The sequence below is a fragment of the Pteropus vampyrus genome, unplaced genomic scaffold (genome assembly GCF_000151845.1).
Source record: "Pteropus vampyrus isolate Shadow unplaced genomic scaffold, Pvam_2.0 Scaffold146, whole genome shotgun sequence".
Lineage (NCBI taxonomy): Eukaryota > Metazoa > Chordata > Mammalia > Chiroptera > Pteropodidae > Pteropus > Pteropus vampyrus.
The window spans coordinates 4,601,501-4,626,936 of NW_011888927.1; the positions used below are offsets into that span (position 1 = coordinate 4,601,501).

Here is a 25,436-nt window from a genome sequence, read left to right on the forward strand (position 1 = left end):
GATTTGCAGAAGGAGCTGTGTGCCTCACCTCTGAGCTCACACACACCTGGCCCCAAAATGGGAGAAACTGAAGGAGATATGGCAGGATCTGAAGAAGCATCAACCCAGTTCTCCCCTGCGCCAACATGGTGATCCAGCTGGTCAGTGACATCATGTTTAAGCTATAACATTACCTGGCAGCCAACACACCAGTCAGTGGTTTCATGTATGGAACAATATAGGGAAGGAGTTCTGGGAAATGTAGTTCGACTTGGCTAACTTGACACAATATAAAACTACTACTGATATAGTTATTCTATTTTAATGAAAAAGATCTAGATAGTAAGTTCCTTGAAATGAGTACTACATCTACTGTTTTTCATTGTATTTCTAGCATCTGGCCTGCTCAGTAAACAATTATTTTTTGAGTGTTTCATTAAAGACTGGAATCTCAACTGGGATTCCTGGGAAAGAAACAGCCAAACAGATAGTTGGAGCCAAACAGCATTATTTCCTATTGATTCTCTAAGGGCTTCACATCATGCTCTTTCTCTAACTACTTCCATGGCTGTGCAGAAAAGAAGGTTGTCTCTTACCAGAATATTAGAGAAACGTATTTTGCAATTATAGATAACATAGATGAGCAAGATTTGGGGCTGCCAGGAAGAATTTTCTGAAATGTCACTATGAATTATTTTGTATTGTTTTCTCTGAAGAGCTTACTCTTGTTGCCTTTTTTTTTTTTTTTTCTTTTTCTTAGAAAAGAGCAGCGGCAGGGGAAAGGAATTAAATGCATACAAACCTGGACTGTTTAACACATGTTTATTGAAGCCCGGTTGGTGGAAAGCACTGTTTTGTGTACTCTAGAGGCCTCAAAGGAATACAAAGTGAGGCTTCTAGGACAGTGTTTAGGGCAGAAAACCAGGCACACAGCTTACTGTGGCCTGCGCAGGCTAAATGCAGCTGGCCTTTCACAGATGCCTTTTCTTCTATAATGAACTAACAGTAACACCAAAGGAGGATTGCTGGGCTTTTCTCTTCCCTGGTCTAGAAGCTATCTTTTCATTAGGAAGGTTAAAAATGGTTGTATTCTGGATTTGGGGTAGAACTGAAGATGTTGTATCCAAATCTATATTGTCACGATGAACATTTTTTTAACACATTCTGTGTGCTAGGCGGTATGCCAAGCACTTTTTGTGCATTATTCAGTTTTAACCTCTGAGCCAGTCTTTGAGATTTGTAGTTATTAATCATAATGTAGGAAACATAATTTCAGAGAAGTTAAGTAATGAGACTAAGATACTACAGCAAATAAATGAAGGCGAGCGTAACTAGGGAAGCTGCTCTCTTAGCCACTGTGCTCTACTGCTTCCTTCCAGTCCCATGAGCTCCCTCATGGATACCGTTCCAACCAATAAAATGGGTCCATTCTCTGTCTTTGCAGACAAAAGTTTCAATGGGAATAAAGATGTTGCCCAGAGCTGAGCAGTATAAGTATTCTATTTTTATCTTAAATTTTAAAAACTCATGTTTTCCCCATTCCTCTAAAAAAAAAAATTGTCATTTTTGTAGGCTAAATTCTAGAAGACAGGAGAATTGGAAACATTATATAGAAGACTAGAACGTTTTTGCTTTCCTTAAATTATCATTACGGTTATAAATAGATGAGCACATAGAGAACATAGATTATTCCCTGGAATGAGAAGAAAGTAAGCATTTTATAACTTGCTAGTTAGAATGTAGGTGAGTGCTACTCAGATTTAGTGAGTATTTAAGTCATCTGGGTGCTTATTAAAAGTACCTGTTCTAGAACCTCACCCTCAGTGACTCTGATGAAGCCTGTTATTGGGCCCAGAAGTCTGCATTTTGAAACGAAGATTCTGATGCATGTAGTCTACATTCCCTGCTTTGAGACTTGAGATTGAAGGTTGAGAACATTTTAGTTTCTGGCTTTCCCACTGTTCAAAGCCAGAGCTTCTTGCATAGTTTCCTTTAAATTCTTCCATATCCCAAAATCTTAGTGAACCCCCTTTGTACTACTAGTTCTTAGGTAATTGTACTCTAATAGTAATTATAATAATTAAGGGTGAGTTTAGTTTAATAATGGGCACTTTTAGAGGAATAATCTGATTAATTGAACAAATTAGTTGGGTACCATTTTACACAATTCTTACAGAATATGAAATTGCTATAAGCAATAGAGGACAAAAGCCTCAATGATTTCGGTAATAGAATAAATGCCTACAGGATTTGAGTGTAGCCTCAGGGACGTCAGCCCATGGTAACTGCCTTGTTAATGCTTGCATATTATTACTTAGAGAGTTTGCTAATGATTATACTAATATATTTATTCTACCCAAATTTATTGAATATACATTATGTACAAGGCATCTGCCAGGCTTTGTAGAGAGCACAGAAAATTGTATAAGACTCAGACCCTGGTCTAAAGCAACTCATGGTTTATAAAATTTGACATTGCTTATGCCTGCAAGGACTCTGTAGTCATAAACAATTACTTTTCCATGAGTAATTTATGACCACTTAAATGTAATGCACAGTTGAGAGTACAAAAACAAAATTAGGGGTGACAGTTTTTAGGACACATGCTTCCTATTCTCATCTCTTCCATGTGCCACAGTGTATGAAGTTTCCACTTCTTATTACAGGATTGGAGTGGCCTTTGTAAAAAGAGAAAGTCATAAAAAGTAGAAATAAAGTGACTGCAAATGCTATCTTCAATTCCTTGACATCCCATGACAATTCTTCCCTGTCTGTTTTTTTCTGTGTCTTATATGGAACAGTTTACTGTTCCATATAAGTGTAATCCAACAAGACCTATAGTGTAGGTGTATAATCCAACAAGACCTATAGAGTGTAATCCAGCAAGACCTATAGTGGTAACACTGAATGTTAACTGGCTGATACCTCTATTCAGAAGAAATGCTGAAATCCTCACACATGCTTTTTTAATTTAATCAAAAAAGAAATAAAGCCTTTGAAGGAACACTACTCACAGTGTGGCATGAGGACCGGTCCAGGCCCCGTAGACTTTTTTCTTACTTGCCATAAGAGCAAGCATTCAGAAACTTTTAGAGCAATTTGATAGAGTAGTTTAATGGCTCCTAAATTTAATAATAAAATAGAGTTTGTAATTTGTGTTTCTTTATCTTTTTTCATTTTATTCTACTAATTACTTTTTATTGTATTTTACAAGAGTATTGGCTCACGATGGATTCGGAACGATAATAATTTATTTAAAGCTGGTCCTTTATCACAGGTAGCTTGAGAAGTACTGTTTAGGTAACTTTTCTTGACTCAGAAAGTGTTCAACTTCTCTGGCCCCATACTGGTTTCTTTGTTACCTTGTAAATTTCTGTCAGAGCAGACTCCTGTCAACTTCGGAGCCAATGTGATACAGGAAAAGAGAGACTTCTTCTCATTACAAAAATTGTTCATTCCCTCAATAGCCATAAAATTACTCTCTCTTAAAACCAAGTTAAAGTACTTCCAAGATGAAAATTTTTGAAAAAGGCAGTTCTAAAAAAGAAAGTTATCGTCTTTTTAAATCAAAGCTTCGTTTTTGCCAACATATTATATTAAATTTCTACTGTCTTAAACCAGATCGGCAGGCCTACACTTCAAAGTTTAAATATGTGAATAACTAAGGAGAATTAACATTTAAAAGTATTTATGTCAGGATGATTAGCTAATACGGCCCACTGAGTTAGCTCTGGCCTAGTAGAAAATTCGTGAGCTGACAGATCATTGCCCTAGACTTCAGTCATCTTGCCCTTCGAGTGAAGCTGCCTATCGAATGAAGGGGTCAGACCACTTCTAATATCCTATGTGTCCATGAATTTAATTTTGTAATCGTTTTAGATTACTTGTATTTTCATTTTAAAAAGTTAATTCTTACACATGATATAAAAACTCCTCCTTTGTATGCTAAGCATTTCTTAATACAGTCCTTCATGTCAAGTAAGAGAAAAACTAGGCGATTCCTTATATACGCAGATATAGAAATAAAAATGAAGAATGGTGAAGTTAGAACATTTTATAAAAGCAGAGACATTACAGTTATGGTTATCCCAGGCATCCTTGAGCTGTAAATGCGAGTGTTGGTATGAAAGACAAATGTGGTAAAGTTGGCACTCACATGGGAATTTCCTGAAGTCCACACGAAATGAGATTTATTAGAAACCCTATCCACTTTGATTTTTCTCCATCTGACCAATGAACTTGAACCTTTTCCCTTTCTAATTTTTTAGGTATAACACAGATGTCGGTCAGGGGCACCTTGCCTTCTAAACAGATATCATGAGCTAGAAACCACATGCTACATCTTGTGCAAAGTCCAATATTCCCAACAATTCCAAAGAATTCCTGGAGATTTAAATTTTTGGTTGTCTGGCTCCAAAAGCCTACTCCCACGGCATTCATTTGGTTTATGTGTCAGCTTTCCCCTCTTCCCTCTTGGTCTGCTGACTCTGTTCTCATATACACCTCTGCTCTGGAGTGTAGTGCCCATGTACTCTCTCCTCTTTCTCTGCCTTCGCCTTTCCTTCCTTCCAAGCTCCAAATCTTCTCACTATACAGAGCAATGCAGCTCTGTACATCCCTTTCCTATTTTCACTACAGACCCACCACTGCATAGCAAGAGCCGAACACAGAGGCTTCTGATTCTTTTAATAGGACCCGCCCTCCTTAGATAACTATTTGGACTTAAAACAGTATTTTTTCATGCTGGTAAATAACAAAATTTTATTTTAACCAGATTTGATAATTTGCAGTTTGTGGTAATTTAAACAAGGAGCTAGATGAGGGGGTCTGCAAACTTTCTCCACAAAGGGTCCGATAGTAAATGTTTTAAGCTTTGATAGCTGCATATGTTCTCTGTCACAAATACTCAACTCTGCCATTGTAATTGGGAAGCAGCCATAGATAATGTGTAAATGAATGAGGTTGTGTTCCAATAAAATTTTATTTACAAAACAGACCAAAATTATCTGCAATTAAAATCTTTTTAGACGTACTGCCTATTTAAGAATACAGGTTTTTTTCACCCTACAAACTCTAAAAGTGCTTATTCATATAGAGCTATAACTGGCATGTAAATATATTTTTTCTTTGCTTACCCTGTTGCTTTGTGTGAAATGCAAATCATTTCTAAATGTTCATTTAAAAGTAGGGCCTCTCTAAAGTAATATCTCATTCACCCAGTCTGAGTACTCTAAAGGTAATCACATTTTGTTACCTTTAAAAAATGAATTTCTAATGATTTCATTGGTCTTATCTCCAAATAGTATAAATTTGTGAAATTTTCCTGTATATTTTTTGTTTTATTAGTCTATCCTGAATTTACATATTATTTAATGCAAAGCAGGAATCTGTACTATAAAATAATACACAAGACAATGTGGTATTAAAGTGACAGTATGTATTGCCATTTTGCTATGAATGTATGAAAAAGATACTATACCATTTTTTACATTACTGCTTTGAGTTGGTGATCTCCAACCTTTTTGGCCATATATCTGCACAACTTTTTCAGCATGCATCTTCAAAATATGCATCTCGTTTATTTATAAATTATATATAGGAACACTGTAATTAACTAATATTTCAAGGCACGATATACTTAGGGTGAGACTTTTCATTTATCATAGCCTTTAATAACCAAGGTAGTAATAAACTTCTGATGATGTTCTTTCTTTTTTGGCCAAGCTCTTGTCAGATCTGATTAAATTTGTCATTACTTTTTACCTTGTAGTATAGGTGATAGAAAGCTTTTACTAGGAGTAGAAGTATCAGCTCTGTGACTTCCACGTTATTTATGTGAGTTTCTTGCATAAATCTTGCTCATTTTAGGGTGCTTTTAGTTTAAGTGTACAAATTACAATCTGTAAATTGCCTTGGTAGGCCCATCATTGTCTCTTTTAGTGCACTCACAGAGAATGAATGGAGGAGGCAAGCCCCACCCCCTCAGCACTGTGGAAGGCCCTGTCTTCCCTGAGGGCATTTTGAATACTGAGGCAAGATCCTCGGTGGAGCTGGCTGAGGGCACAGCGCCAACCCAGAAGTTAAAGACCAGCTAAGATGCTTTCCTTTTTAAAGAAAATAAATATAAACGGAGGTTCCGATATTTTCTTCCCACATCACAATGTATTGTCTGTGCATCTACATAAACCTCGACACTGATGAGACCAAAGTTGATAAAAATATGGGTTTCTTGTTTAATCTTATGCTCGTATTGCGATTTAGCTTTTCTATGGTTTATTTTGTGTTCTCCCAGCTAGCTTTCAGGACAGAGCTTAGGTAATGTTGCGTCCATTCCTTAGCCCTCTGCGGTTCCGGCAGTGTTTTGCACAGTAGGTGCATTAACAATACAAGCACACATGTTTTGCTCTAAAATGGGCTCGAGGAATATTTAGTAATTATTACTTTATTGTCGGTTTTGCTGAGGATGGGTGACATATATCTTTTAATTTCCTTTTTGATGACCTTTAACACATTGTTTGCTTGGGCTCTCATCAGATTATTGCCCTGTATAGCATCTAAATGAAGTCACACTCTTTAAACCGTATTCTCTAATTTGCAAAGTTAATTTCTTCTTGCTCTCATTCTGCCATCCAAATTAGTCATTCCTCTCAATAAATTGCTACCACTGATTCGTGGAACATTCTTTTGATTGTATCATTTTTATCTCTGGTAAAAGTGTTAATTTTGAGAGTTCAAATCATCTACCATCTGGGAGCACTTTTATATACCTGCATAATAAAGTGGATTGGAAAATCCAAGCCTGTGGGGATTAAAGTGGACAAAAGTGAGTTATTGGTCCATGAAGGGTGCAAGAGTGTGGTGCTGATGCCTTTCAATGATTCATCGATGCCATATTGACAAGATGTCCATAAAAATTCCCCCCATCCTGCCCCCCAACTTCTTTCAGGGAAGTCTCTAGAAATAAAGAGAAATAACTGACAGCCATCCTTTCTCTAGAGAAAGCTGTATCATTCACTTGACTGAACAGAAGAGTGTCCTCAATCCTGGCTGCAAAACCAAGTCCCCAGGGAGCTTTATAGAAATTCTGAGGCCAGTTAAAATTTCTGGAGTGGGACCAGGCATCTGTACTTTTAAGGGCTCCCCAGAAGATTCCATTGCGCAGCCAAGGTTGAGAGTTATAATTGAAGAGGCTAACAAGATGATTAGGTCAATAGAGGAAAAAATAAAAGTGGGAGGCCCAGTAAAGCTGAAGGAACTCAACAGTAGAAAGGAAATTACCCCCATTACAACTTGGAAAATGTGGAGAAAAGATGAAGCAATTTTGTAGCCTCAAGTTGAGATAGTAACATACATCCTCTTCCCTTGACTGCTTATTGATCACACAGTGAAAGTTAAGATGTTGACTGAGAGAACCAAAGATTTACAAATTGATCCAAGAACGTCTGAAGAGCTTTGAGGCTTTTCTTTTTGGAAGAGGGAGACTTATTGACAAACACTTTTAACCTTAGATGACCTTTGGGAACCTTTTTTTGGTAGATGGATATTTCACAAGTTCTCTCATTTAGCCCCAAATACCTGATACCTTATAAGGAAACCTTATGCTGAGAAGGTTTATTTGTTTTTATTTTTTTTCATCTGATCATTATCTTTTTCTTTTAATTAAGTTTATTGGGGTAACATTGGTTAATACAATTATATAATTTTCAGGTGTACAATCTAATTTGACATCTCTATATTCTATTGTGTGTTTACGGCCCAAAGTCCAGTTTCCTTCAGCTACCGTATATTTAATCCCCTTTACCCACTTCACCCACCCCTCCCCTCCTATATTTGACTCCCTTTACCCTGTCTACTTCTCTGCTTCTCCCCCACCCCTTACCCTCTGGTAACCACTAGTCTACAGTCCATGTCCATGAGTTTCTGTTTGTTTGTCCTGTTCATTTGTTGCTTTTAGGTTTATATCCCACATATAAGTGACACATGTGATTTTCAACTTTTTCTGTCTGGCTTATTTTGCTTAGCATGATTATCTCTAGGTCCATCCATGTTGTCACAAATGGCAGTATTTCATCTCATCTTATGGCTGAGTAATATTGCATTGTATATATGTACCACAGCTTCTTTAGCCAATCACCTATCGTAGGACACTTCGTTTGCTTCCATGTCCTAGCCACTGTGAATAATGCTATGAACATCGGTGTGCAAATATCTTTATGGATATGGGTTTTCAAGTCTGTGGGGGTAAATACCCAGTAGAGGGATTGCTGGATTATATGGTAAATCAATTCTTAGTTTTTTGAGGACCCTCCGTATGAGAAGGTTTATTTGGTTTTGGAGGTGAGCCAGAGCTCGTGACCTAACAAAGAAAGATAAAGTGAATCTGTTTTAATCTGTGCCACTCTTTTGATCTTTATCACGTATTGCCTTGCTTGTCGCAGAAAAATGACTATCCATCTTGAGCCAGCCTGTAAGGGCAGAAAGCCTTCCCTCTTCATAGTTCCAGGGTCTGGTGAAACATGTTACACCCAATAAGTATTGATTGAGCATTTGTCAGTGACCCCTGCAAACTCTGCTTTTGTTGTAGGAAGCAGTGCAAGTATTGATTAAGCACTCGGCTGATGTCAATGCAAGGGACAAGAACTGGCAGACCCCCCTCCACGTGGCAGCAGCCAATAAGGCTGTTAAGTGCGCAGAAGTGATCATTCCCCTGCTGAGCAGCGTCAATGTTTCCGACCGAGGCGGGCGTACAGCCTTGCACCATGCCGCTCTGAATGGCCATGTGGAGGTGGGTGTCATCATCGGGAACAGGAACTCTCCCTACAGACCCTCTATTGCTGAGACTTTTAAAGAATGTGTTGATAATATTTGTAACACTGAGCCTTAAGCAACTATATCCATTTTTAAATTTAGAGCCATAGTGAATTGAAAAAGCTGTCACTGCAGTCTTTTTTCTCTGGTACACGTGCCACAGGGTTGGCTGTGATGTCATCTTCCTACTTTGTTTAAACTCCAGACCTCTGACTTGCCTTTAGATTTGATGTTAATTTGGCCCCTCACCTGCAGGTGGTAAGGAGCCCTCACCATTACAGAGTGTACGCTTGATTTCATTGTTGGTTATCTTTCAGATGGTTAATTTACTCTTGGCCAAAGGGGCAAACATCAATGCATTTGATAAGAAGGACCGGCGTGCTCTGCACTGGGCAGCATATATGGGTAAGGATTCCAGGAGTAGAAAGCAAAGTGTAGATAACCTTGATTAAAGAAGCTGTGGGTCTCTCTTTGACCATATAGGTTTTCTCTTGGGCAAGTCTGACTTCTCTTCAGTCAATGTGGGATTCAATTGAATTAAGATTTGGTCCATTTTACTGGCATGCATAGAACACTGTAGTTGGGCAGTTGCTCTGTCAGAGATTTATTTCTCCTACAAAGAAGAGGAAGGAAGGAATCATGGCCTGGACCTCATTGAATGTGTTTCAATCTGGACTGGGAAGCTGCATAAGTTGTGTTATTTTAATTTGTTATGGCAGCAAGATAAGGTGTTTAAAAGGAAAGAGGACTGGCTAGCAAAGCAAGGACATAAATTCAATTTGTCTTTTTATTTATAAATATTTTTGAAAGAAACAAAAAGGAAGGAAGGACAAACAGTCCTTGGCTGCTGTGTAGGTTGAGGTGACCGTCACCATGGATTTTCCTGCTTCTCTACTGCCAACAAAGCTGAGGCTTGCAGTCCTTGCTTCTGCCAGCTCAGGTGGGGGAGATAAAGGAAGAAGTCACATTTCTACATTTTTCACTTTTCACTTTTGTTGGTACAAATACCACTGACAAATGATAAACCTTATGGAATTTACTCTGAATGTTGACCTGTGGGAAATGAAGATCCTTCCTTTGTGTTTCTAATTGGAGAACATCCTGCAATTAAATAAGCAGACAGGATTGTATGAGCACCAAGTTATAAACAACCTGAACTCCCATCCACAGGAGATCGTGTTGGTAAATCATGGAAGATCTACACAATGGGACACTATGCAGTAACTACAGTGATGGTGTTGTTAGTATTTATTAACATAGAAAGGTTTTGTGATATGTTAAGTGAAAACAGATCATAGCACAGTATGAATAATATGTCTCCATTTAAAAAAATCTATACAATAAAAACAATCTGGGATATATTATATACGGAAATGTTAATTGAATATCTCCAGGGGTTGGTGATTGTGGATGGTTTTGATTTTCTTTTAACACCTTTTAGCCTTTTCTGAACCCTTTTAAACAAGCATGCAGGGCTTTAATCACCATAAAAAAAACAATAACATTAATTGTGGGAAGAAAAAGAGATCGGTTTGGGGCAGGGATGAAATAAATTACGTGCTATAGATGGGTCTGAATAAATCTTTGGGCTTAAAAAAACAGAATCTGAAGATTTTGTAACCATTATCATTTTTTAAAGGTTACATGGACTTTTGAGTTGACTGAAGCAGATTGGATGTCTACATGGTACCTATAGGACTGGAGCCAGTGAAAGTTTGCCAGATCGATTATTTAGGCAGAGCACACACTAAGCTAGTGTGAGATGAAACTCAAAAAATCTGGGGTTTCAAGTTTGTTCTTTGCTGATGTGTAGTTAAAACATTTGTGTAGAATTGCTTTAAAGAAGTAGTCATCATTTGTGTGTCATCGGGATACAAATAGAAAAAAATATATAGATGACTATCTTTGGGGAATAAAGGACAAAACTAGGACTAAAGATAGGGACACTTAAGTTTAAGATAGCACCACTAGGAACTGAAAATAATTTTTTCTATATACAAGTCTTGAGGATAAAGAGTCAAATTTGAATAAAACAAGCCGAGGCCAAACTTTCTGTCTCTCTCTTACACACACACACCTCCCTCTCTCACGCTCTTTCTCTCTTTCAAACACACACACACACTCTTTAGACCCAAGAGTCAGTACCCATCTCTACCCTTCAATTATCTTCCGTGTTTAGAAAAATGACCCTGAAGCACTGAACCATCTTTAGTCACAAAATAAAGGTCAAATACATTTATCATATTATATGTTGTGAGATAGGGAACAAAGGAAAATATTCTAGAAAATATGCCAACACGAGTTGAAACTAGAAGGATTTTCTGTTTAGCCAGTAATTTGTGAGAATACTTTTAAGTTGAGCCATACGAAATAGCCATTTTTGTGGGTCAAAAAAAAAAAAAAGTTGAACAGCAGCAATTTCATACGACTTAACAGTAATGTGGAGTTATTCTGATTAATTGTTTTTTTTTCATTAGTTTTTCCAAACCAAATCGTCATTGTAATGCTTTTCAGTGAGGAATGACAATTGGTTTCAAAAGCATTGCTTTCATTTTAGCAAAATTATTTTTAGGCTATGGTACTAACATATTAGCAGGACTTTATGATTATTTATTTGTGAATAGACATCACTTCTACTAGATCTCTTTGAAGTGAAGGCTCACATATGAATCATCTTTTTTCCCCACAGCATTTACATAAAGTCTGATATGTAGTAGGTACTTACTAAATATTTGTTGAGTATTTGTCATGAACCAGCTTTTTATAAATAGCTCAGCAAAATGCTTGTGGCAGTAAAAGCTAATAGTGATAATTTAGGTAGACTGAATCATCAAATTGTCCTACAAAGGTTAATGATGTTTTCTGCTGCTTGCTTTGTAAAGGCCACCTGGACGTTGTGGCCTTGCTCATTAACCATGGTGCAGAAGTGACATGTAAGGATAAGAAGGGTTACACCCCACTGCATGCTGCAGCCTCCAATGGACAGATCAATGTTGTCAAACATCTCCTGAATCTGGGAGTAGAGGTAAGCTATGAGTAATGCATCACCCCACAGTGTATTTGTGGGCTTTCTCTTGTTCTGAAATGAAATCTTGTGTATTTGTGGGTTTTCCTTGTTTGGAAATTAAATCTTGTTTGCATTTTAATTCATCAGGGGGAAAAACCCTCATTTCTATCGTTCTGTGTTTTTGAGTTTACATGGGCAACTAATGAAGGGTGAAGAGGGTATCTACTAAGTAGTGAAAAACCGGAAAGACTACCTTTCTATATCAACATAAATAGAGAAATAGTTAAACATATGTATTATATGTAATCCATATTAACCAGTCATTTTTTTAAAGACTGGCTAAAATTCCTCATCCCACCTACAGAATTTAGCCTTCTAAATTATGGCTTATAAGCAGAAAAGAATGAATGAATGAATAAATGAATGAATGGCAGGGATGAAGAGCAGAAGAGTCCAATGCTGAGCTGGGGATGTCAGCCCAACCCCATTCTCCTTCAGGTAGCAGAACAGGAGCAGTGGTGAGGTTCTGGAACATACTGTCCCTGGAGGAAAGGAAACCAAGTTGCAATTCTGAGATCATGATGGTGAAACCCAGCAGTTGGGGCAGATCTGGGAAAGCAAGAGAGAGCCATGGGCTAAATACCAGGAGAACTCCACGGCCCTGCTATAGAATGAGGCCTTGTGAGGTTTCAGACTGCAGAGCCAAACCCAGAGTGGCTTCCGAGCCCAACTTCTGGGTGTAGGCTCCATAGCACCCCTCTGCGTAACTCTCGCCCCTTTCTCTTCATGTTCACGGCTGAGTTCGGCTGTTTCAGGAGTTTCAGGCTCTTTTCTCCTTCCCTGACTCAATTCTCCTCTGGCATTGCCAGACAGCTTTGCCTTCCACTTGTTATCCCTTCCCTAGCCCCAAAATCTCTCACCACAAGTTGAAACTTCTTTCCTCGTTCACTTTTTGTCACATTCACTTTTTGCTGATCTTCACCTCCAGTGACAAGCATTTCCAGGATGATTACACTGGTGCAAGAGTAAACTCTGAATAATTACATTGACAGATGGATGGATGTTTCCTTTCTTTGGGGAAGCCATTAGGCTTTTTGCGGAAAACGGGCTAAATTGGCTCCAGCGAGTTTAATCATTCCCTTTTGGACTCATTCACAGATCGATGAAATCAACGTCTATGGAAACACAGCACTTCACCTGGCCTGTTACAATGGGCAGGATGCTGTAGTTAATGAGCTGACTGACTACGGTGCTAATGTGAACCAGCCCAACAACAGTGGTTTCACCCCTTTGCATTTTGCTGCTGCCTCCACACATGGTGCTTTGTGTCTTGAGCTGTTAGTAAACAACGGGGCAGATGTTAACATCCAGGTATGACACTCTTAGTCTCTTTCTCAGAGTTAAATACCTTCGCAATAAGCCTCTGTTTGAGCAAAATCAATTGTTGTGAATATGTCACATTTTAACGATTCGTAACTCTGAGGACCTTGACTCGCACAGCCTCATCCTGTATTGGGGTGCTACAGAAGCTTAGCTGTGTTGTTTCTACAAGAGTGGTGGTACCAACTGGAAGGCACTGAGGTTCTAGCCACGTGTCCTTGGTAGCTCACTTAATGTTTCAGAGCAAATACTGAGGCTCAGGGATGTTGACTCGGCCCAGATTCTAATGCTGAGATAAATGTCGACCTGATAAAACAGAACTGCTGAGAATAAAAAGAAAAGCCTAATCTCATGATCTCAGGTCTGTTCCTTACCCTGGCATGGCCCTCCCAGGAGTTTCTCAAATGCCTTCCAACAGTAAACCCAAGACAGTGGCTTTAGTGATGTGACATTGACCTGGCCCTAAAGGTGATCCCTTTATTCAGCAAACTTACCGAGGACTACCTAGTGCTCTCTGTTGGTACTGAGGGAGTACTCCAAGATGAGATGTGATCTCTGCCCTCAAAGAATTTACAATATGGTAAGGAGATAATACACTCAGATAATCAAGAGGAAAAAAGGAATGTGATGAGTGACATGAGAGAGTAATAAAGCAGTGTAAACTATAAGGAGCAATTGTTGACTTGCTTCTTCCTAGGGCATCAAAAATGGAGATTTTTTTTTGAGCTGAGACCCAGAAGATTGGTATCCGTTGAGATGAGGAAGGATAGAGAGAATGCGAGAAAGGGTATTCTTTCTCAGATAGATAGAACAGCATGAGCAAAGGGTTTGGGAGTTCTGGGTAGGAAGAACTCTGGGTAAACTTTAGATAACTAGTCAGCTCACTGTAACATATAACCCAGAGGAACTTACGGACGCAGCCTTCATGATCCTGGTTACATCACTTGAACAATTTAGATTATAGGGGAATATCCTAACCTATACAAGTGTCCTTGTACTCATCCCCAGCTTCTCTTTCCCAAGCACGCAGGAATCTTGAAACATGGTCCAGTGCATTCTGCCTCAGCTTTTAAGAAATTATTTCCAGAATTTAATTTCAAGAATATTGAATCAATCTATTTTCATGACCTTCTCTATTTACTATTAAAATCTTTTTACATTTTTTCTTAATTCCTAATGGTGGGGGAATATGGGACAAATTTCCAGAATAGTAGTTTATTGTGCTTGAATAGAGTATAAACTATATGAAAAAAAGGAGCAAGGAACATACTGTCCCTGGAGGAAAGGAAACCAATATATAGGATAAAGCATGAAGCATAAACAACCATAAACAACCATAAATGGAGAAGAAGAGCACCAGTTTTCAATAAAATATCTACATTATGCAAAGCAAAAAAAAAAAAAGAAAGAATAAAAGAGATAATGAGGATAGGGGCATGGGGACAGCTAACAGAAGGATGAGGCTTTGCCGAAAGAAAATCAATGGAATGTGGTTAAATAGGCGATGGAGGAGTTGAAGACGAGTATAAGAATTGAAATCTGGCTCAGAGAGGTAGTATGGCTTAGTGGTTAAGTGCTCAGTTCTGGGGCAGACTGCCTTGGTTCCAGTCGTTGCCTTGACTTTCAGTAACAATCGCTCTGTCTGTCTCAGTTTATCTGCAACATGAGGGAAACAATGTTATCTTCTTCATGGAACTGTTTGAGGATAAAACAAATTATGTCACAAAAATTTCTTAGAACCGCGTATGCCACAAAAATTACTTAGAACCGTGTATGCCACATGGTAAGCACTCCGTAAATGATGGTTGTTATCAAGAGCGACTCCTGGAGAAAAACTAAGCTTAGGAAGTAAAACGGATGAGTTTAGTTTTTGAGAAGCTGATTTTGAGCCTTTGGTATGCAGCCAGTCTGGGAAAACCAATAGTGGAAAATGGGGTACATTAGCATGGGAGAGCAGTAGAGGATAGAAAAAAAAATTAGGTTGCCTCATTCACTTAGAGGTGATTGATAATTGAAATAGGGAGAAAAGGATGGGATCACCCCAGGAGATAGTACATCACAGCATGAGTCGAGAAAGGGATGGAGGACTCTGGTAACCATTTACTCTTAGGATCAGGAGGAGGAGGAGGAGCCAGAGAAAGGGATGAGAAAAGAAGAGTTAGAGCAGAAATGAAAAAAGAAGAGTTAGAAGAAGGAAATGAGGGGAGTGTAGTATTTTCATGAAGGTGGTAAGCAGGTAGAATCATAAAAGTAAAATAAATGAAGAGAATTTCAGAGTTCTAGGTCTTGTAAGCAGAGACCAATCAAAAGTCCTAAGTAGAGGTAAGATGAAGGTCTGTCAGGGCATTGAAGAGACTAAGGAAGTCATCATGTGTTGAAGTCAGAGAGGATAGTGGTGAGAGGCAGTAGGCTAACAGGTGGCCAAATCCTCAATATCCCTAGACTTGTGGATACCTGTTTTCCCATCCTGGTGTCTGAGGGACATCCTTGGAGCCTCCAAAGAAAGAAGAATGATTGGAATTGCTTTCTTTACCAACCTCCATTTAGTTAATTGACAGGGTTGTCCATTACCTCTGTAAAACATGCTGACCGATGCTCTCAGTGTGCCTGATACCCAGGTTGGAAGGCCACTTTCTGATGCACTTACCTACTTCTCCCAGTTAATTTATTAGTGATCAGTTCAGATTGGATTAGAGGTGTCAGCTACATATGGTGCGTTGGTTTTTGATACCCTTCTATTCACCATAAAATGGACCTGGAAAGCTTAGTTATTTAATTTTAATATTCGACTTTTCCTGTGGTCTGGTAATCATCAGTAGAATATAAGAAGTACCATTTAAAAAACCTGAGACTTGGGTTTATGTTTTCTCCAATCTGAGTAAATGGGTATCGAATGAAATCTAGCCTTTTCCCTCAGTCTTCCTTCTTCTACTCTGTCTACATCCTCTGATTTCCTAATTCTCCTGAATCCTCCTTAGTAAGGCCTCTGGATACGTGGATCATCTAACATTTCCATAAAGCTGTTCTGTCTGGCTCTGGAGATGGATTTTTAATTGAAGTTGTTATCTCTCTGTACCACATTGCTCCTTGGATTTTGAAAGTGTTTGTAGATTGCAAAAGAATTTATATTTGTTTAGATTTTTCAGAGTTTGAGGGAAATCGCATATTGAAATATAGCCAATAACCACCACGTGTTCATTTTGTTTTCCTCTACGCTCACAAAACACTAGAAGCGATGTCTTCATGGGCAGTTACAAGATAATTGAGAGAGGAAGAAGGATATGCGTCCTGCATGCACTTTACAATTCCTCATTTTGCTTAGACTGACTTGGCCCTATCTTTGACTTTGTAATATTAGTTTACTTGTGATAAAATAATAAAGACACGCTACTTTATACAATAATCCATTGAAGATTCATTTGTATTTTATAAATAAGAAGAACATGGGAAAATATAAAATGATTTTTCTTCTCCATTACAGACCACATTGTAATTTCTATAGCATCTTAAAGTTCTTTTGGGAAGCATTCAAAGTAAGTGTCAAAGAAGACACTAAACACTAAATGCATACTGGATACAACTTAGAAAGCTAGTTTTGAAATTACCATTGCCAGGTTGCCTACCTCCTGGTCACTAACATTTAGTATGCCCATGATCTTAATTTTTTTTTGTCAGCGGGCCATTAGATCATTTAGCCCTAAGAGACTGTATTTGAAGCCCCTCACACATGTGCTGAAGTGGACCAGCTCACTCCTTTGTATGTACCAGGACCGAATTATATACTGGATTGCATGGCAGAGGCTAAAGGTGAGAACTGGAATAGGAAGAGAAAGAGGTGATAGGGACATGGCACTTGGAACTTCGGAGAAGTGAGGAAAGAAGAGGAATGAAATGGCCGAGCCAACCACGTACCATCTCCGGCCATTAGAATCATTAAAAAAAAAAAAAAAAAGGACTATGTTGTATCCTTTACAAACCAGAATTTTATATTTCTCTTCCACTGAATTAGGAAATCTTTTGGGGTTTGTGACTGTATCTGTCCATCCCCCACACTCTAGGTGACCTTATTTTTTTCTTATGGAGGCTTTATTGCCGTCTAGCAGGGCCTGAGCTGCCTGACTCCAGGACACATCATGCCATAGGGAACACAATGCCTTCTAGTTTCTGGGGAGTAACAGTGTCTGTAAGTTTAGGGAAGGTTTGTGGGATTTTGGAGGATGAGGAAAGAAGGCACCAGGAGTAGGAAAAGAATGAATGGATTTCCAAGGAAAATGGTGGTCAAGAAAATTGAAACACTCCTTTATGTTAAGGATTAATCTTCCTTGGATGATGTCGAATTCTGCCCTGATAGAGTACTAATATTTGTCATAAAATATTATTAATCCTCATTAGGTTTCCTTCATGACTTAATGCTGAACCATGAATCAATAGATCTTCTTGCTTAATTAAATAAATCCTCAAAATAACAAAATTCTCCAAGCCCTAAATCTGATGGGATATTCATCTAGAAATTAGAAGGAGAGTAGAAATTAAGAAAAAACATATAGAAGTAAAGCTACAAATAAATGGGGAATTGAACATATCCTGTCCTTTGAGAATGTAAGGAATATTTGATCTTTGTCTGAAGTTCTCAGAACGGAAGCAGCAACGGCAAGTCCCCTTGTGTGAAAAATTTCTCAGGCGGCTGTGAAACTCATTACGATCACCGGTGTCAATCAGAATATTCTGAGTTCTAACTTGTAAAGGCTAAGTAAAAAGTATTATCCTTTTCAAAATAGTCATGAGGATGTAAAGTACAGCGTAAAGAATATAGTTTATAATATTGTAATAATGTATAAACTAATAATATAGTTTATAATATTGTATAGTGTCAGGTGGATACTAGACTAATCAGGGGGATCACTTCATAAATTTTATAAATGTCTAACCACTATGCTGTACACCTGAAACTAACATAAAATAATATCGAGCATCAACTCTAATTGAAAAATTTAAAAAGTATATTTTTGATCTTTATTGCTCAATGGCTTTTTGAAATAATGCGTTTCTTTTACATCCACACCATAGAAACAAAGCTTCTTCCAAATGACTGCCATGGTACTCTTAATGCTTCCTGTCCCCATCTCCTCCACCTCCTGCCACCCATATCCCAATGAGAAAAAATATCAGCCAAGGCCTGGACTCGGTGGTAGAGGCAAAGATCTGTAAGGATAGATCTGAAGCAAGCATCACCACTGACCATAAAGTCGCCCTTCGAATTTTACCTAACTCTGGTCATCTCTATTTATTTGTCCCTTTACCAAAGGCACAAACACTCCAAAGGAGCAAAAGGGTGTGATTCTTGCTGTGCCTGCCATGGGACCAACTTTGTAAACTACACACCGTAGAAACCGTCACTTCTGCTTTGGCTCCCTGGCTACAATGCGATGACCACCAGGTTGGTGGTTGCTCCTTGAGGAAGCCTTTAAACTATTTTCTAGGCAGAGAAGTACTTAGTTAAATATTTATAAAAATAACGTCTACCGGAATATTTATGGCTCTCTATATATTTAACTAAATGCTAATTGGCTATGTTTTCGTATTAAAATGAAGAGAAAATATTGGAGCAAAATTTAAAGAAATAGCACCACCTAGGGACAAGTTAATGTCAACTCTGCTATTTCTGTTTTCTCGCTTCAGAGTCTTGAACTGTCATCACATTTTTATTGGAGGGGATATGTTTTAAATCCTTATTCCTAAGTATTTTCCAGAGTTTCAGTCCTGTGAACTGTCTACAGTTCTGACAACCAAGATCCAGGCTCTGGAATCAGATTGCTTTTGGGAGCTCTTCTCACTGTATGTCTCATAGTCACTGATGGCATCTTATCCTCATTATCTTGATTGCTGCTTTTCCTCTAAAACTATCATTTCAGTAAAACCTCAAGTTTACTTTCATCTTTCTTTCTCAATCGTTTCTGATTCAGATTATAATTATATAAGATAAATTGTTTATTAAATAAACCTATTATTTCTCCTTTTCCTCCCCCCAATCTACCTGAGAGCCTTTCACTATAAAGATTATTTTTTCAATCAAGATGCAGTTACTGCTTTGATGAACTCTTCTTTTGATACAGACTGTGCAAAACTTCTTTCTTCCTTCTAGGGAATAGACTTACATAATAAAAACTCTTCTGTTAAAACCTTGTGGTTTTATAATCTCTTTCAGCCCACAGTCTAAAGCAGTGTGCTGTGCAAGTTACAAATGGGACTCCCTTTATCACATTTCTGATTCAGTATGCCTGGGTTCGGGTACAAAATTCACATTTCCAACAAGAACCTTGGGTGATTTAGGTGCAGGTAGTCCTTGGTTCACTCAGAGAAACACTTCTTTAAATAATTATTTGTTTTCCACTGTGGAATTTTTAAAATAGAGTCATTTTAAAGCACAAGTATATGGATTATCATACAAAAATGAACTTGCATTTTCGAAACCTCATATTTTAACCTCAGACTTAAAATGTTTCTCCTGAGACTTAGAGAAATAACAATTACATAGTTGGAGTTTTTTTTTTTACACAATATTTGAATGAAGGAATACATTCTCCTTTGGTCTAAAATAACAGTAATATTTTCTTTTGGGTAGTACTATTTTAAGAAGAAATTCTGTAAATGACCATTTCTTAATTAAATGTGTAGAACTTTGGTATTTGTATAATGATGATCAGTATATAGATTCTGTACATTTTTCACTTTTTGGGTTAATCCGTGTCAAGAGTTCCATCATTTATATCTTGAATGATAAAGAGATGTATAAATTCAGCATACACTTCCAGATGATTATTAAAATGGCAATTTGCTAAATAGTTGTATGCCTTAATCCTATGATTTCTGATGAGTTAAGTGAAGCAAGTGTTTCTCTTGTAACAATCAGGTGTTGTCTTCCTATGAAATTAGAATTGGGAATGATGGAGGATTCCAGGTCAGTTTTGAGAGTTACAGTGATTTATAGCAGTTTGGTCTACTTCAGGTCCAACAGGGCCAAGCAAGTTAGCACATCATTTGTCTTTTTTCATGTACTGTAGACAAAAGTTGGGGGAAGAAATACCTGGGAGGAAAATTCCTTCATCAGTAGATCACAAGAGATAAAAAAAAAAAAAAACATTTCGGGTAACCTTTTCAGTTTGAAACAAGGTAGTTTAAAAATTGTTAGTATAACTAGAAATTTTGTATTTCTTCTCTAAGATATTCACTTCTCTAAAAGTCTTTCAAATATGATGTTATGCAGTAACCTGATATATAACATATATTTTATCTTTTGCATTCAAAATTATCTTTTACCTCTTATAATGTTTTTATCATACTTAAAAAAAATTTTAGTTGATGTTTTCAGGGCATTGCCAGCAAAATCCATAGGGATGTCTCAGATTGATATCACTGCTCCATTGTTTCTCTTCCCTTGTTTTTTAGAGTAAAGATGGCAAAAGTCCACTGCACATGACAGCTGTCCACGGAAGGTTCACACGGTCACAAACTCTCATTCAGAATGGTAAGAGAGATTCATCCACAGTGTCATTATTTGAACAGCTTTCTGCTATAACTGAGTTTGGCTTTCAGGCATCTGAACATGAAAGATGATGTTCTATTTTGAGTTTATTAAGCTCAGATTTACAGGTTCCTTTGATATACTTTGCTAAAAGTTCTTTATCAGACATCCCATCCAGCTTAGGAGTGAGAACATAAAGCCACTGAATTTCACAGTCAATTCCCAGTGAAAGAACATATGAGTTTTGAAATGGGAAACGATATACATACTTATATAGGCTAAAAATCCTACACTTTTCACTCTGAAACTGATGCAAATAAGCATCATACATTTTCTAGCAAGAATTCTGAATTATTTTTAAATTTTAGTATTCACCATAGTTCCCTAAGTTAAAACTTATTGAGCTACTTAGGTAATGGTAGGAAAAATGGTGACTCAGAAGAAAAGCAGGTAAGTACATAATTTAAAGGATCATAAAATCATAGGCTTGAGAGAGACCTTGGAACATCATATCATAATCTAGTAATTTTCCAAGTTTACAACAGTACTTGAACCAATGGGTTGTCACTGCAGCCAAAGTACTAGGGACTGTCAGTTCACGTCATGGTTCATGCTACTATTGTGGGGCATAGCTGGCATCTGTGAGTAGACTGACCTTGACAACACAACTTCTGTTATCTTGGTAAATCTCAGAGACAATTAAAAAAAAAAACAGGTTTAGTCCAGATTTTATGCTGGCCTTCTAGGTGCATTAGCAGTTCTTAAACTATCTTTAGTTGACCCACATTTCTACTTCTCAAAATTCTGGCATTATTCAGTTTTCTTAGACTTGTTTTTTCTCATCTATAAGGATTTTGAATGACATACACTTGTATTGGTACTAAGTTATGTCCTAGGCACCCAGGTCATAAAACCAGTTATTTGACATTTGGATGGAAGACCAGCCAGTGAAATTATGCTTAGAAAGCAAAATATCTGCAGCAAAGCAGAGGAAATTTATAAGCATTTCAATGAAACTGTACAGGAGAGAAAACCCTAACAAGTTTCTGGTGAGACAAGGAAGGTAAACTGAAAATTAACTGCACGACACTCATTATTTTTAATTTGAAATATGTAGTATACCTTTGACATTCACTTTATTGAAAGGGCTACATAATTGGTTTATTTTACTCAATGAGAACAAGGGGAGGTGGAGCACCTCCTAGTGTCTCTCTTTTGTACAGCTTCCTCATCCCATTGTATTTCTCAGTTCCTGCATTTTTCAGAAACTATGTCCACTATCTTTAAAATAAACAAAACCAGAGAGATATTTGGTATCCATTATTAAAAATTTAATGTGAATTCAATCAGTGGACCTTAGCTCTGCGGCATAAAAGGCTTTGTTCCCTGTTAAAGCAATTTCAAGCACCAGTGATCAGATCAGAGAGAGCAATTTTTCACCTTGTAAGCACCGCCTTCCTACAGGCCCATCCCTGTGGGCCAGACCATACTGGCCATCTCCTTTGAATCACGGCCATGACCCATCTCTCCTCTGTTATTCTAGTGTGCTTACAACAGTCCTGGGGGCGCTGATAGTTGCTCTGACTTCTCCAAAAGCCATCCCTGTGGGTCTGAAGAGTTCTATGCCCTCTCCATTCTTGCTAGACTTTTGAGTTGGAACAAGGCCCAAAAGAGAATCTATCCCTTGTCCTCTGTGATCAAGAAGCTTTGTTTCAGAGCCTGTCTCATTCTTGGCTGGCCTGACATCTTGCTTGTTGATTGGATTGGGTCCAAGGGCCTCAAATGATGGAGATGCAGTCCTTATATAGCTCATTATATATAACGATGAAGCTAACACTGGTCGAATGTTCACACTGTGCCAGGCACTTGGCTAAGCATTCCACACAAATATTTTCAACCACCCCATGAGAAGGACATACTATTATATCTCCATGTCAAAGATGAAAAAACTTAGGGAGAGAGGTTGTGAACTTTGTCAGGATAGATGGCAGGTATGTTAAGGCACAGAGATTGGAACTCAGGCAGTCTGTCATCAGAGACTGAACTTTGAACTGCTGTACTTATAAATGTGTTTTCTGGATGAACAATGACACATTAAAAATTATTTTTAACTTGAATTCTGTTTACTCCAGTAGTCACTTGTATTTGGAATAGAGCTAATCCTGTAAAAGAATGATTTGGCATTCTCTTCTCTCAGATGAGAATTCTTTGCATTTATCACACATGTGAGAACTGTGAGTTCTTCTATTTGACATTTTTAAAAACGTCTTTAGGGAGAAGAATAGGAAGCTCTTTCTTTCCTCTTCTCTGTTGGCTTCCTTCTGGGAAAAATCCAGAGGCTCCCGTGGGGCCTGCTGTCCATCCTCCAGAGTGGGTCAATGCACAACAGGACCCAGACTGCCTGTCCCACGTGAGGAGAGCAGTTGGCTCCAACCAAGTGAACAGGCTACTGAGGGACATTCTTTGTGTTTATTTGTTTTGTTAAATCTCTCTGGTGTTTGGACTTTGTATGGCATTTCTGCTTCTCTGACCGCTCTCCAGCCAGGGTAATTATTTCCTCATAATAACTTTGTTTTTCTTTTCCAGAATCACTCAGCGTTGGTAAGACAATCATTTAAAAAAAAAAAAAACCTCCTTAATTTTTTTAGTTAGTAAGCAAAGACTGCCTCTGCCATTCGGTCACATTGTGTGTTGTCTGAAACTGTATTGTCACACTCAGAGAGGGAGAGAACTGAACGGAGATACAATATGTATCGAGGCATTTGATCCGCACCATTTGCACTAGGCAGTTGCTCAGATGCTGTCTTGTAGGTTACAAAAGTTCGAAATCATGTTTTCTTCAAAAAGCTTTATAAATAAATAGAATTTGAAAAGGAAGAGTCAAGTGATAGGTTAGGATGATTCATTGTGAGATTTTTGACCTTTTGGCTCACAGTTCTTCTAAGGTAACTTAATAGATGACCATTCTTTGTGCAATGAAAAATTAATTTCAGATGAATGCTTAGACAATACTTCATAAATTATCCCTTATAACATGCTTTGCATACTTATAAACTCACAAATATTTATTTTCCTCACTAATTGTCAATGATAGAATACCAATATTTAACCTGCAACCTTTAAATGAATAGTAAAGATATTTACTTTGCATTCCAAGTAAAACTTAAGATTTTCAGGCAAAAATGCAAAGGTTTGGAGAGTAACTAAAATAGAAATTCATTCATCTACGGGCCCTACTTTAATGTAAAATATATTTCTGAATACACAGTCTCTCTTTTATTTTTCCCCTAGGTTATGATGTTTTTCTGAAATTATTTTAAATGACAATAAAAGTGTATGTGGAAGTTATCTATATTTTTACAGTTTTAACTTGACTTATTAAATGATAGTACAACAAGAAGAAACTATTGACTCAGCCCCTCTTTTTCACCCTTTTCAATGTTTTTCCCTCTTCCCTTTCCTTACCCAATTTTTGGCATATTTGAGGCTGGTAAACATGGAGGCCCTCACATTTGTTAAGAAAGGTTTGGTGGCTCTTGTCTGAGAAGGATGTGGAGTAAGGTAGTGTGTGTCCAGGGCTAAGCCTTCTCTGAGGTTTAGGGATCTGCCTCTCACATCTCCCTAGATCTACTCCATGGGCCAACTTTTTAGTCTGACCACTGTGGGGAATTCTTAGATAGGTACATGTACTCCAGATTGCTCAGTGGTATCCATGGAAACTAGGTGGCTGCCTGTCCCCAAGGCTACCATCAAGTCATAACAATGATCAGTTTGGATGCTTCTAAATTCAGATCATAATGAACTATATCTTTTAAGTCCCTAGAAGATCACAATAACTAATTTTATTTTATTATTTTTTCCTGATTATAAAATTAGCACATGCTCATTGTTGAATAAAATTAAATTGTTAAAGAGATCCCCCATGATCCCCACCAATGTCTCTCCAACTCCATTCCAAGAATTTCAATTGATAATTTTGTGAAATTTCCAGATTTTTCTTTATATTTAAGAATGTATATAAACATAATATAAAGATATGTAATTATTACTTTTATTTTTACATAAACAATTATAGTCTATTTATTTGAACAACTGGTTTTAAAAACAACTACTATACCACAGAAAGAATAATTTGAGGAAAGACCAGCATTTGTATTCAAGTTGCCATTTATATTTCTCTGTCACAATCAAAGTTAAAAAGGGATTACCTTTTTATAAACAGCTATTAAGCTGCAAATCCAAAATGTGCAAATTTATTGACAGTAGACCGATTTTTCAAGTTAAACTCTACATGTAGATGTCTTGGCTGTAAAGCATCTTAAGCCATGTGTATGTAAGTATACGTGCCAATTGCAGTTTTTGAAGCATTTGCCCCTTCTACAAAGTCCACCCATATTTGGTAATTGTTTCATTTTGTAGCAAAGCTTCTTATTCATTAACTTTATGTTACCAATATACCAGCCAGAAAAAATATTATTTGCTGAAAAATAAATCTTAGGGAGCTGGTGGTCATAATGACCAATAATAGAATTCATTAGAATGAAGGACCATACAACATATTACTGTGAAGTTTATATAATGGTCCTATTATAAGAGACAGTGTCTTGGTCTGGAAGTTAATGCTCTTTCCCCAGATCCAAGAAGACTCAATGGCTTCCTTTTGGCGTAGTATTTAAATATACTGCTAATGGGAGTACAAATGGGCACAGCTTTTCTCAAAAGCAATTTGCCAGTGTTTAT

General features: G+C 37.6%; 1 protein-coding gene across 2 annotated transcripts in view; it reads left to right on the forward strand.

Annotated features, from left to right (window-relative positions):
• ANKRD44 (ankyrin repeat domain 44) overlaps positions 1–25,436 on the forward strand; it is a 183,062-nt gene that overhangs the window by 60,311 nt on the left and 97,315 nt on the right. For both annotated transcript variants that reach the window (XM_023535992.1, XM_011369231.2), the window contains exons 4-8: positions 8,564–8,764; positions 9,105–9,192; positions 11,670–11,812; positions 12,953–13,165; positions 20,621–20,699. In XM_023535992.1, coding sequence (XP_023391760.1) covers positions 8,564–8,764; positions 9,105–9,192; positions 11,670–11,812; positions 12,953–13,165; positions 20,621–20,699 — 724 coding nt within the window. The remainder of the gene's footprint in view (positions 1–8,563; positions 8,765–9,104; positions 9,193–11,669; positions 11,813–12,952; positions 13,166–20,620; positions 20,700–25,436) is intronic.